Source organism: Hemibagrus wyckioides, linkage group LG29 (assembly GCF_019097595.1).
Source record: "Hemibagrus wyckioides isolate EC202008001 linkage group LG29, SWU_Hwy_1.0, whole genome shotgun sequence".
Taxonomy (NCBI): Eukaryota; Metazoa; Chordata; class Actinopteri; order Siluriformes; family Bagridae; genus Hemibagrus; species Hemibagrus wyckioides.
In genome coordinates, this window is record NC_080738.1 from 1,767,337 (window position 1) to 1,779,836 (window position 12,500).

A 12,500-nucleotide genomic window follows, 5' to 3' on the forward strand; every position below is an offset into this window, starting at 1 on the left:
TTTGATATCATTCTGTTTGTTTCAGATTCTTGTGTTAAACATTCATGACATCTGACTCACCTTCTTATATGATTCAATGCAAAACGATCCATATAGTTCATTTGATTCGGATTCATGTTTGATGTAGATTGTTTAGTTTAGTTTTGTGAGTCAAATTTGAGTTATCTAACGCCGGGTTCACACTGCACGACTTTTCCGTCACCGAAGTCACAGCAGAGCTTGTGCACGAGTGACAATCGTACAGTGTGAATGACCAAAAACTCAATCTGACCGAGTCGCTGATGAGTCTCAGAGTCCTGCAGGGTGAAAAGGAGGTCTGACTGAAACATACCTCAGTGATGACCTACAGCCAATGAGAGAGCGAGATACAGGGCAGCGGTCAGTTCAGGGAGGAGTTATAGAGCACAATATCAGCAAGCACAGCTTCGGTTGAAGCACAAGATTATAGTTTAATAGAGTTTATAGGTTTTTATCAGAAAAAAATGTCTCAAATGTAGTTATATCAAAATAAATAAACTTTACAATTACATCAAACAGAAATAAAGCAGAAATATTTGCTTAACCAGCCGCATCAGCAGCAGGACACTGCAAAATTATTCATTTGGTCAATTCTGCAGAACGCACAATCCTTGTTCCCCACACTGACCATTTGGCTCGTGAACTTGGCTCGGGTAACATTTCCAATCTCACGTGTGACATCACGTGTCATCTTGCGTTATTTCCTTATTATTTCTGCCGTACGTTCGGTTGTGAAACGCAGTTTGTGGAGCAGAGAGAGATGTGGGAGATTCTTCCTGTTGTGTAGTCATGCAGTGTGAAACCTCCTGTCTCTGATCCATCGTGTAGCGTGAACAGAGAGACTGAATGCTAACACAGAGACTAGATGCTAACACAGATAGTGGTGCAGTGTGAACAGAGAGACTGAATGCTAACACAGAGACTGAATGCTAACACAGATAGTGGTGCAGTGTGAACAGAGAGACTGAATGCTAACACAGAGACTGAATGCTAACACAGATAGTGGTACAGTGTGAACAGAGAGACTGAATGCTAACACAGAGACTGGATGCTAACACAGATAGTGGTGCAGTGTGAACAGAGAGACTGAATGCTAACACAGAGACTGAATGCTAACACAGAGACTGAATGCTAACACAGATAGTGGTACAGTGTGAACAGAGAGACTGAATGCTAACACAGAGACTGAATGCTAACACAGAGACTGAATGCTAACACAGATAGTGGTACAGTGTGAACAGAGAGACTGAATGCTAACACAGAGACTGAATGCTAAAACAGATAGTGGTACAGTGTGAACACAGAGACTGAATGCTAACACAGATAGTGGTACAGTGTGAACACAGAGACTGAATGCTAACACAGAGACTGAATGCTAACACAGAGACTGAATGCTAACACAGATAGTGGTACAGTGTGAACACAGAGACTGAATGCTAACACAGATAGTGGTACAGTGTGAACACAGAGACTGAATGCTAAAACAGAGACTGAATGCTAACACAGATAATGGTACAGTGTGAACACAGAGACTGAATGCTAACACAGAGACTGAATGCTAACACAGAGACTGAATGCTAACACAGATAGTGGTACAGTGTGAACACAGAGACTGAATGCTAACACAGAGACTGAATGCTAACACAGATAGTGGTACAGTGTGAACACAGAGACTGAATGCTAACACAGATAGTGGTACAGTGTGAACACAGAGACTGAATGCTAACACAGATAGTGGTACAGTGTGAACACAGAGACTGAATGCTAACACAGAGACTGGATGCTAACACAGAGACTGAATGCTAACACAGAGACTGAATGCTAACACAGATAGTGGTACAGTGTGAACACAGAGACTGAATGCTAACACAGAGACTGAATGCTAAAACAGATAGTGGTGCAGTGTGAACACAGAGACTGAATGCTAACACAGAGACTGAATGCTAACACAGATAGTGGTACAGTGTGAACACAGAGACTGAATGCTAACACAGAGACTGAATGCTAACACAGAGACTGAATGCTAACACAGATAGTGGTACAGTGTGAACACAGAGACTGAATGCTAACACAGAGACTGAATGCTAACACAGATAGTGGTACAGTGTGAACACAGAGACTGAATGCTAACACAGATAGTGGTACAGTGTGAACACAGAGACTGAATGCTAACACAGAGACTGAATGCTAACACAGATAGTGGTACAGTGTGAACACAGAGACTGAATGCTAACACAGAGACTGAATGCTAACACAGATAGTGGTACAGTGTGAACACAGAGACTGAATGCTAACACAGACAGTGGTGCAGTGTGAACACAGAGACTGAATGCTAACACAGAGACTGAATGCTAACACAGAGACTGAATGCTAACACAGATAGTGGTACAGTGTGAACACAGAGACTGAATGCTAACACAGATAGCGGTGCAGTGTGAACACAGAGACTGAATGCTAACACAGAGACTGAATGCTAACACAGAGACTGAATGCTAACACAGATAGTGGTGCAGTGTGAACAGAGAGACTGAATGCTAACACAGAGACTGAATGCTAACACAGATAGTGGTGCAGTGTGAACAGAGAGACTGAATGCTAACACAGAGACTGAATGCTAACACAGATAGTGGTACAGTGTGAACAGAGAGACTGAATGCTAACACAGAGACTGGATGCTAACACAGATAGTGGTGCAGTGTGAACAGAGAGACTGAATGCTAACACAGAGACTGAATGCTAACACAGAGACTGAATGCTAACACAGATAGTGGTACAGTGTGAACACAGAGACTGAATGCTAACACAGATAGCGGTGCAGTGTGAACACAGAGACTGAATGCTAACACAGATAGTGGTACAGTGTGAACAGAGAGACTGAATGCTAACACAGAGACTGAATGCTAAAACAGATAGTGGTACAGTGTGAACACAGAGACTGAATGCTAACACAGATAGTGGTACAGTGTGAACACAGAGACTGAATGCTAACACAGAGACTGAATGCTAACACAGAGACTGAATGCTAACACAGATAGTGGTACAGTGTGAACACAGAGACTGAATGCTAACACAGATAGTGGTACAGTGTGAACACAGAGACTGAATGCTAACACAGAGACTGAATGCTAACACAGATAGTGGTACAGTGTGAACACAGAGACTGAATGCTAACACAGAGACTGAATGCTAACACAGATAGTGGTACAGTGTGAACACAGAGACTGAATGCTAACACAGATAGTGGTACAGTGTGAACACAGAGACTGAATGCTAACACAGATAGTGGTACAGTGTGAACACAGAGACTGAATGCTAACACAGAGACTGAATGCTAACACAGAGACTGAATGCTAACACAGAGACTGAATGCTAACACAGATAGTGGTACAGTGTGAACACAGAGACTGAATGCTAACACAGAGACTGAATGCTAACACAGAGACTGAATGCTAACACAGATAGTGGTGCAGTGTGAACACAGAGACTGAATGCTAACACAGAGACTGAATGCTAACACAGATAGTGGTACAGTGTGAACACAGAGACTGAATGCTAACACAGAGACTGAATGCTAACACAGAGACTGAATGCTAACACAGATAGTGGTACAGTGTGAACACAGAGACTGAATGCTAACACAGAGACTGAATGCTAACACAGATAGTGGTACAGTGTGAACACAGAGACTGAATGCTAACACAGATAGTGGTACAGTGTGAACACAGAGACTGAATGCTAACACAGAGACTGAATGCTAACACAGATAGTGGTACAGTGTGAACACAGAGACTGAATGCTAACACAGAGACTGAATGCTAACACAGATAGTGGTACAGTGTGAACACAGAGACTGAATGCTAACACAGATAGCGGTGCAGTGTGAACACAGAGACTGAATGCTAACACAGAGACTGAATGCTAACACAGAGACTGAATGCTAACACAGAGACTGAATGCTAACACAGATAGTGGTACAGTGTGAACACAGAGACTGAATGCTAACACAGATAGTGGTGCAGTGTGAACACAGAGACTGAATGCTAACACAGAGACTGAATGCTAACACAGATAGTGGTACAGTGTGTAAACAACAGTGATCCGATGACTGTGGAAATCGTGCAGTGTGAACCCGGCATTAGTGTGACTCAGTGCATTTACACTTTGTCTATGTCTCTGTCCGTCTCTCTGTAGTCCTCAGCTGGTGGACGCAGTGACCTCGGCCCAGACTCCTGCCTCCCTGTCAGCCATGTTGGAGTTCCTGGACTTCAGTAACACAAAAAGTGAGAGTGTGTTACTGCAGGAGCGCTTCCTCTACGCATGTGGCTTCTCTTCTCATCCCACTGAGAGCATGCTGCAGGCCCTGCTAGTGAGAAACAAACACACACACACACACACACACACACACACACACTGTACATTTTATTATTTGGTCTTTAAACAGAATAGCTTGGTGGAGTATCAGGAGTATGGTATAACGCTGAAGTGTGTGTGTTCTGTGTAGGACATCTCTAACAACAAGATCGGCAGCACAGAAATTAAGGAGTCAGTTGTGATCATCATGGGAGCTTTGGTGAGAAAACTGTGTCAGAAAGGAGCATGTGAGCTACCGGTGAGTCACTAGGATCAATTCATATTAAATCAACTCCAAATGAATCAGATTTAAAAGAATCATACGAAAGAGATTGTGAATCAGACAGATGAATCATATTACATTAATTAAACTGAATCAAATTAAAACAAATTTGTATTAGTATGAGATTGTACTAATTACTTTAGGCTGATTCATCTCATCTGTAACTTTGTGGTTTGATTCATTTGACTCAGAGTCATTTAAGTGAATCACTTAGTGTATTAATGTCTCTTTTTGGACTTCAGGTAGTAGTTAAGGTGAAGCAGCTGATCCTCACTGGACCAGAGAGTGTTCAGGATGAGGCCCAGGTTCAGATGTATTTGCTGGCCTTGAAGAACGCTCTCCTGCCCGAGGCCATTCCACTGCTCACTCGATTCGCTGAGTCTGAAACCGGAGCACTGAGCACCATCGCCATCACCACTCTGCAGAGATACGATCCTCAGCTCATCACACACGAGGTCAGTGTCCTAAATGAGTTCCACCTTTATAAAATAATCTAATCTAGTTTATACCAAATACCTGTGACCTGTGTGCTCAGGTGAAGCAGGCGCTGAATCGCATATACCATCAGAACCGTCGTGTTTATGAGAAGAACGTCCGTGCTGTGGCGGCTGATGTGATCCTGAGCAGTGATCCATCATATGAGGAGGTGAAGAACCTCCTGCTCTCCATCGGCCACCTGCCTCACGAGATGAACAAATACATGCTGTCTAAAGTGGAGGACGTCCTGCGCTTCAACATGCCTTCAAGGTGAGCCTTGCCTGCACAGGTACAGCAGAAACAATGAGCCTAGTGACCTACACATGGTTCAAAATGCTTAGTCCAGAGGACATTGTGGCTGTATGGTGCACACATACTGAGAAGATAAACCATCATGAGAGTGAATGTAGGCTGAGCTCGGCTTGTCTCTGATCATCTTCTTCTTTTAACTCTGCAGTAACATAGTACATCAAGTCTTAAAGGACACCATCGCACAGAACTATGACCGTTTCTCAAAGATGGGATCCTCATCTGCCTACTCCGGATACATGACACGTAAGTGACCTTCTGTTTCCTCTAGTCCTGACCTCTGACCTTTACCCTGTGTATGGTTTTTAGTCAAGAAAATACACCTGAACACTCAGCCAGGATTTGTTCAAATCTGTCCAATAATCATTTCCTACAGGTGTAAAGATTTTTATTTATTTGGGTTCAGTTTGCATTTCTCACCAGTTCTATACATGTGTGGTCCTGCAGGGGACGCCGATGTGACCACCACCTACAGCTTGGACATTCTGTACTCGGGTTCAGGAATCCTCAGAAGGAGCAACATGAACATTTATGGCCAGAGCAACGGCGCCCTCCTGCACGGCCTTCAGGTACTGCAGACACACAGAGCTCCACTCTACACATCACACCTCGTGATCAGAAGGTCAGAGAATCTCTAAGTGACCAGGTTTCTGACTTCCTGAAACAGGAAAGTGACACAGAGTTGAATATGAATCCAGATTTCAAACCGTAATTCATTTCCAGTTTTCAGTTTATTGTAAGTGAAATTTTCACAGCACACGGTCAGAATGTAGCTCAGAAATATCCAGCAGAACAAGCTGAAGGTGACAGTGGTGAGGAGAACCTCCTCAAAACATCAGGAAGTGAGACGGAGAGAAAGAGGAAGCCCCGCAGCAGACACCGGAGAGCCGCTTAACCGAGAGTCCTGAAGGAGCGAAAGGTTCATGAGATGTGACAGGAAGTAATGTTAGCGGAACAGTTTGACACACACCAGATCAGAAGTGAATGTGTGGACACGGAAGGATTGGAACGCCAAAATGAAGAGCCAGAAAAGGTTTCGGTTTCATGCAGCGCCTGGCAGGAGAGCTAATGTGGAGCTGATTACAAATCATAACATAGCAACGTTTAAAAAGGAGGTGATAATAGTTTCTGTGAGCTCCAGCAGCCAGGAAACGTCAAGAGGCTGAAGAGGGAACACACTCAACTCCCTGGAGCTCTGATTCATTTCTGCACACAGCTAACAGGCTGAAAAGCTACTTAACTGAACAGATACTTCAAAATAATAATAATAATAATAATAATAATAATAATGATGATAATAATAATAATAATAATAAGGTTACATAGTTAAAACTCCTGTAGAAATTTTCTACACTATATTAGAATAAACACAGTTAGTTATCAAACATATGACCTGTTTATAGATTTAATCATAAAGTACTAAATACAGTCCAGGTGCGATGTGACTCCTCCCCCCTGTACATGTATCACTCCTCCTACCTGTACACCCCACACCTGTATGACACCTCCCACCTGCATGACACCTCCCACTTGTACACTCCTCACCTGTATGACACCTCCCACCTGCATGACACCTCCCACTTGTACACTCCTCACCTGTATGACACCTCCCACCTGCATGACACCTCCCACTTGTACACTCCTCACCTGTATGACACCTCCCACCTGTACACACCCTCACCTGGGTGACTCCTCCCCCTGTACACAACCTCATCTATATGGCACCTCCCACCTGTACATACCCTCACCTGGGTGACTCCTCCCACCTGTACACACGCTCACCTGTATGACTCCTGTGTACATTCTCACTTGTAAGATTCATACTCATTTTTTTCCTAAACTTCACTAACTGTACCTCACGTCTCCTGCAGGTGGCCATTGAGGCTCAGGGTCTGGAGTCTCTGATCGCAGCGACAGCTGATGAAGGTGAGGAGGATCTGGAGTCGTTTGCTGGAATGTCGGCACTGCTCCTGGACGTTCAGCTCCGGCCCGTGACTTTCTTCAAAGGCTACAGTGACCTGATGTCCAAGATATTCTCGTTGTCTGGAGACCCCATGCATGTGGTGAAGGGTCTCATCCTGCTCACTGACCACTCTCAGGTGGGACACTACAACAGTTAGCAATCAGTTGGTTGGTAACTTCTGGATAGCTCTCACAGGATGGTGAGATAATCTGTAACCAAGGGTTACTAGCTAGCAACTGAGCTACAGTCCATCCTCTGCCTCATTTGGCTAAAGGAAACATGGCTTTTGGTTCCAATCATCCTTGAAATTCTGGACCAGAAAGAATTTCCCGCTAGTCCGTTCCTCGGAGCTGGCGTCCATGAGAACACATTTCTCTTTCTGTCTGTCTCTCAGGTGATCCCTCTGCAATCTGGTCTGCGGGCCGCTGTCGAGTTCCAGGGCGGTTTGGCCATCGATATCTCCGGAGGAATGGAGTTCAGCCTTTGGTACCGGGAATCCAAGACTAGCGTCAACAACCGGTACGAAAATAATTATCAGACATTTCCAGCTCCTAGCTCACTTTCCTCTCATCTTTTGTGTCTGATTCCCAAAATTTCGCATTTCATTTCCCGCTTCCCATCCTCTGATCTGACCATAATAGCATGTCGTTGTTAATGCTCTCAGGAGGATTATTGGGCTTTTCTGATCTTCCAATGAACAGTATCTGCACCAGGTGCTTGTGTTTTTGCTTCTGGCTGCTAGCCTGGAAACGCTGGCTAAGCTGGCTACATGCTAGCCAGGAAACAAATGCACTGGCAGACAGGTCAGGTTGTGGCTTTGAGTCCAAATATAGCCCTCCGCTGTGCGTCACAGGAGAAGGTCACTGGTTTTGGTCCTAAAATATCAACATTTTGAACATTTCGTATCGCTTGAGGTTCTTGTCTTTGATGATGAGATAAATTTATGCTAAATAACGAGGTCCGTTTTTTTTAAGAGTGTGAACAGGTGGAGGATTCTGGGAAACAGGTGCTGGTTCTTGTGTAAAAGCTCACACAGACTATAAGCTATGTTTAGACACAAATAAACACCAGATCGCTAAGCAAACAAATCGGCAACACCAAACTGAACCGTTTACGACTTCGGAATAAAGTTTCCTCATGAGGATGGAAAAAGTCTGTAGGACACAAAGTTCCTCGAGGAACGGCTGGTTTGGAAGCACTGTGATGAAGATCTTTGCTCTTAATGAAAGTCTTTGCTAACATTTGTGTTAGCTTGCTAATAAATAAACGGCTTTGTTTGGGAATATGTAAGCTAAATGTAGTAGCTAGCTAGTAAATAGAAGAAGGTTTTAAAGATAGCCATGCTAAATCGAAAGGTCTAATCAGTGTATTAGCTAAGTGTAAATATCAAGATAGCTAGATTGACAGTTTAATAAAATAAGTGGAACTGGACGAGAACTTTATGGTCATCTAGCTCCGTAAAGCTATCCTGAGTTTGTCTGAAAGGTTCTACAGCAGAAGGTTCATCCAGCGGAACAGGAGCACATGGTGTTTATCTGGAATTTCTCCGCTCTCCACAGGGGCGCTCTGGCCGTCGTGGGCAACGTGACTGTGGATGCGGACTTCCTGAGCGTGGGGATGGAGGTGAGCTTTGAGACGGAGGCGGCGCTGGACTTCATCACCACCGTTCAATTCTCTGAGTACCCCTTCCTGGTGTGCATGCAGATGGACAAGACCACGTTCCCCTTCAGGTGAACATCTCAAACCACATGCAGGCTTCTAGTGACCTGAACTGCAAAAGCTCACATGCAGGGTTGTAGTGACCTGAACTGCAGAAGCTCACACACATCTCGCTTTGATTGTCTGACCTGTGGGTGTGCAGCGACTGTAACCCGTCAAGTTTAAGTTGCTAGTTTGCTAAGGAAACTTGTTAATTTTCTAACATCATATTAGCATTTTCTTCATAGAAACCTTTGTCTGTGTTAGTGTTTGTTAGCATGTGTTAGCATGTATAAGTGTTTGTTAGCAGGTGTTAGCATGTTTTAGCTTCGGTTAGCATGTGTTAGTGTGTGTTAGTGTGTAACATGGTGTTGTTTCTCCTGTGCTGTAGGGAGGCAGTGTATAAAATGGAGAAGGTGTCCTCCGGAGAAGCGTACTCCTGGCGGAAGAGCCGTGAGCAGATCATTCCCGGCTCCGAGTTCCCTCTTCATCAGGAAAACTCCAACATGTGTAAGAAAGTGTTTGACAGCAGCTGGTAGACCTGAGGACTGAACTCCAGGCTAACAGCATGGGTCACTTTAGCTATGTTTAAACATAAAAAATACCTGTGACTGTACCATGTTTTTTTTTTTTAATGAACCTTTATCATGCTAAGCTAGGGTGCTAATATTTTTAGCAAGCCAGGCTTTGTGTTCGGTCTATAAGGACTTCATTTTAAGAGTCTTTAGTGCAAGTTTGATGTCATTTTTATTTTTATTTTCTTTAATTGTAGTGAAATAATTCAGCACAAAATACCATTGGGGAGCATAGCATAAAAGGCTAAACAGAGACAAGAGCTAGCATCTAGCATAAGTTTATAAAACTCCCAATCAAAAGAATTTTAAAATATTTAATTAGACTTAGCTAAATGGAGAACAAGGCTAACAATTAGCACAATATTTTCTAATTTAAAAAAAAATGAAAACCTCAAAAAAAAAAATGCTAATTAGCTTGAAAGGACAAGTTAGCATAAGCGATGCTAGCATAACCTAAGCCAGTTCAAAGAACTAGCTCAACAAACTTAACTATAAATAGATATAATGTAAATATAATCAAATGCAGGTAGCATAATGCTTGTGCTAGATTTAGCTATGCAACTTTTTAGCATAATACCTTTGCTAGATTTAGCTACGCTGTTAGCAGGATTTTGTCTGAATTATCTTCATGGCAAGATAATAAAAGTTAGCGTATGTTTCTGTCTCCTGAAGTTTACACTGGTAAAGATTAATAATTAGCATAGCTTCAGTCACTGAGAGTGAGCTAACATTAGCCACTTGTTTTAGCCTCTAGCTAAAATGGCTAATGCAGTCAGACCTGGTGTGGTGCTATGTTTACGTTTATAATGTCTTCTAACGCATTTATGAGTTATTTATTTGATCTAAACGCTTAGCGAGCGCCTCAGGAAAAAAACACTTTCTGTCCATTCCAACAACCAGATGTTTACACACATTATTTTTTTGACAAAAGAGTGATTAATGAGTGAAACATCCTGCAGCTGGATTGTGAAACGTCTTTCACCTTTTTTTTTTTTTGTATGGTTGTAAATAATCTTCAGGAAAATAAAACCATGATTTTAAACTTTTGTTCAGTTTCCTGTCTGGTTGCAAATTACAAAGTTTAATAGCTAGCATAATGTTAGCTAGTAAGCTAGGCTATTTGCTTTAAAAAAAAAAAACCCAACAATATAAGTGTAACTAGCATGCGAGTGAGCTTAGCTACATGTTTTTTTTTAAAGGACATCGTATGTTTAAGACTAATATTAATCACTTCTTGTTTTTACTAAGACATTAGCCAGTTAGCTTAGCCATATTTACTGACATATTTACAATTACACCAAATAATACTTAGAGTAAAGTTAGCTTGCTAGTAAGTGTGGATACTTGCTAATTTTATAATAATTCTGACACGAAATTTGTGTATAGCTTTGTGAGTCTTGTTATTCGAATGAATTAGCTTATTTAAAAATAAAAAAATAAAAATAAACTCATAGTTCTGGTCAGTTTTAAAGTCCACCACTAGCACACAGCTGACCTGGACAGAGAATCGTTGATTAAAGGTCTATATTTAAATCTCGGAGTGTCGGTTTAGCGCTTGTCTTTCACGATCCAATAAATACCTCGAGAGAAGTGCTGATGCTAGATGCTAAACTAGCACACACAGGAACGCCAAAGCTAAATGACATCAGCTCTTACAAGATGATAAAACATGAGCCGAGAGATTAGCGAGGTGAGGGATATTCCACACACACACACACACACACAATAAATAAATATTTTTGATGAGCATTGCTTTACCCCGATGGAATTTTGTTACTTCATAATGCTTGCTAGTTAACAAGCTAGCTAATTAGTAGCCTGATGAACAAAATTAAGCTATATGGTTTGATAAATGTCTTTTTTTCATTGTTCTTCTGTTAAATTTTATTGTTTCTAGTTTTAGTTTTTTAAGGGGACGTCACCAAGTGTGTGTTAAAAACATTGCGCGTCATACCTGGCTGTTGCTAGGCTGAGCTAGCCTGCTAACATGTCTGATTTCACACACACACACACACACACACACACACACACACACACTGAGACTTCTCCTCAGCTTACACATTCAGTTTATTCCTCAAAACCTCAAGAACACTTTTCATTCCCATCCTTCCATCGTTCTATCATTTCACTCTCCTCCATCACATCCTCTATCGCAGGGTCCAGGAACCTTTCTCTTTTTCTGGAACTTTCCGCAGACTTTCTCCACATGCTGGGGTCAGTCTTTAGCTAGCCGACGGATCGATCGATCAGACCTCTGATTCTCAGAGCCATGGCTAGCAGCTGTGTGGATCAAACCAATTTCCTCCTTAACACAAACAAGCTAACCTGCTAACACAGCTCTTCATTATTTTATTTTCTTAGCTCAGGAGCCATTTTGAGTAACTCGAGTTTCTCATTGTTGTTTACATTAAGCTAGTTTTAATACTGTTTTTAAAACAGCCTTTTTGAATTCCCCCTGTGGGCTCCCAGTGGTTCAGTCCTCTCTGCCATCTTAAGGGCTGTTGTGAGACTTGTGCTAAGCTAGCTGTTTAGATTATTGCTCCAAAACAGTGGATAAATGAATAAATGTTTCACTTTCTGTTGCTAATTTAATCATTAAAATGGCTGAAGCAGTGTGGAAAACCCCTCCCAGACTCACCTTTGCTCAGTGGAGTGACCCGTTATCATGGAAATGTGCAGCTAAATTTACTAGACACACACAAAGTGCTAGCATGAAGCTAACCATACAGCAGGCTTTTCTCTTTTTTTTCAAACGAACAATAATGTGTATGATTTCATAAAGTCAATCTGCTTAATGTACACAGCAAAAAACTTGTATGAAACATGT

General features: G+C 42.3%; 2 protein-coding genes across 2 annotated transcripts in view; one reads left to right on the top strand and one right to left on the bottom strand.

Annotated features, from left to right (window-relative positions):
- Positions 1–10,720, top strand: part of mttp (microsomal triglyceride transfer protein) — an 18,160-nt gene extending 7,440 nt beyond the window's left edge. The window contains exons 9-18 of the mRNA XM_058384917.1: positions 4,210–4,384; positions 4,520–4,627; positions 4,894–5,106; positions 5,187–5,398; positions 5,586–5,683; positions 5,885–6,006; positions 7,309–7,536; positions 7,795–7,919; positions 8,960–9,130; positions 9,490–10,720. Of these exons, the coding sequence (XP_058240900.1) occupies positions 4,210–4,384; positions 4,520–4,627; positions 4,894–5,106; positions 5,187–5,398; positions 5,586–5,683; positions 5,885–6,006; positions 7,309–7,536; positions 7,795–7,919; positions 8,960–9,130; positions 9,490–9,637 (1,600 nt within the window). The 3' untranslated portion in view covers positions 9,638–10,720. The remainder of the gene's footprint in view (positions 1–4,209; positions 4,385–4,519; positions 4,628–4,893; positions 5,107–5,186; positions 5,399–5,585; positions 5,684–5,884; positions 6,007–7,308; positions 7,537–7,794; positions 7,920–8,959; positions 9,131–9,489) is intronic.
- Positions 10,721–10,849: 129 nt separating this feature from the next.
- The window catches only part of LOC131349320 (uncharacterized protein C4orf54 homolog), an 11,617-nt gene continuing 9,966 nt past the window's right edge, over positions 10,850–12,500 (bottom strand). The window contains exon 2 of the mRNA XM_058384916.1: positions 10,850–12,500. This exon is cut by the window's right edge and continues 2,640 nt beyond it. The gene's annotated coding sequence lies outside the window, so the exon portion shown is untranslated.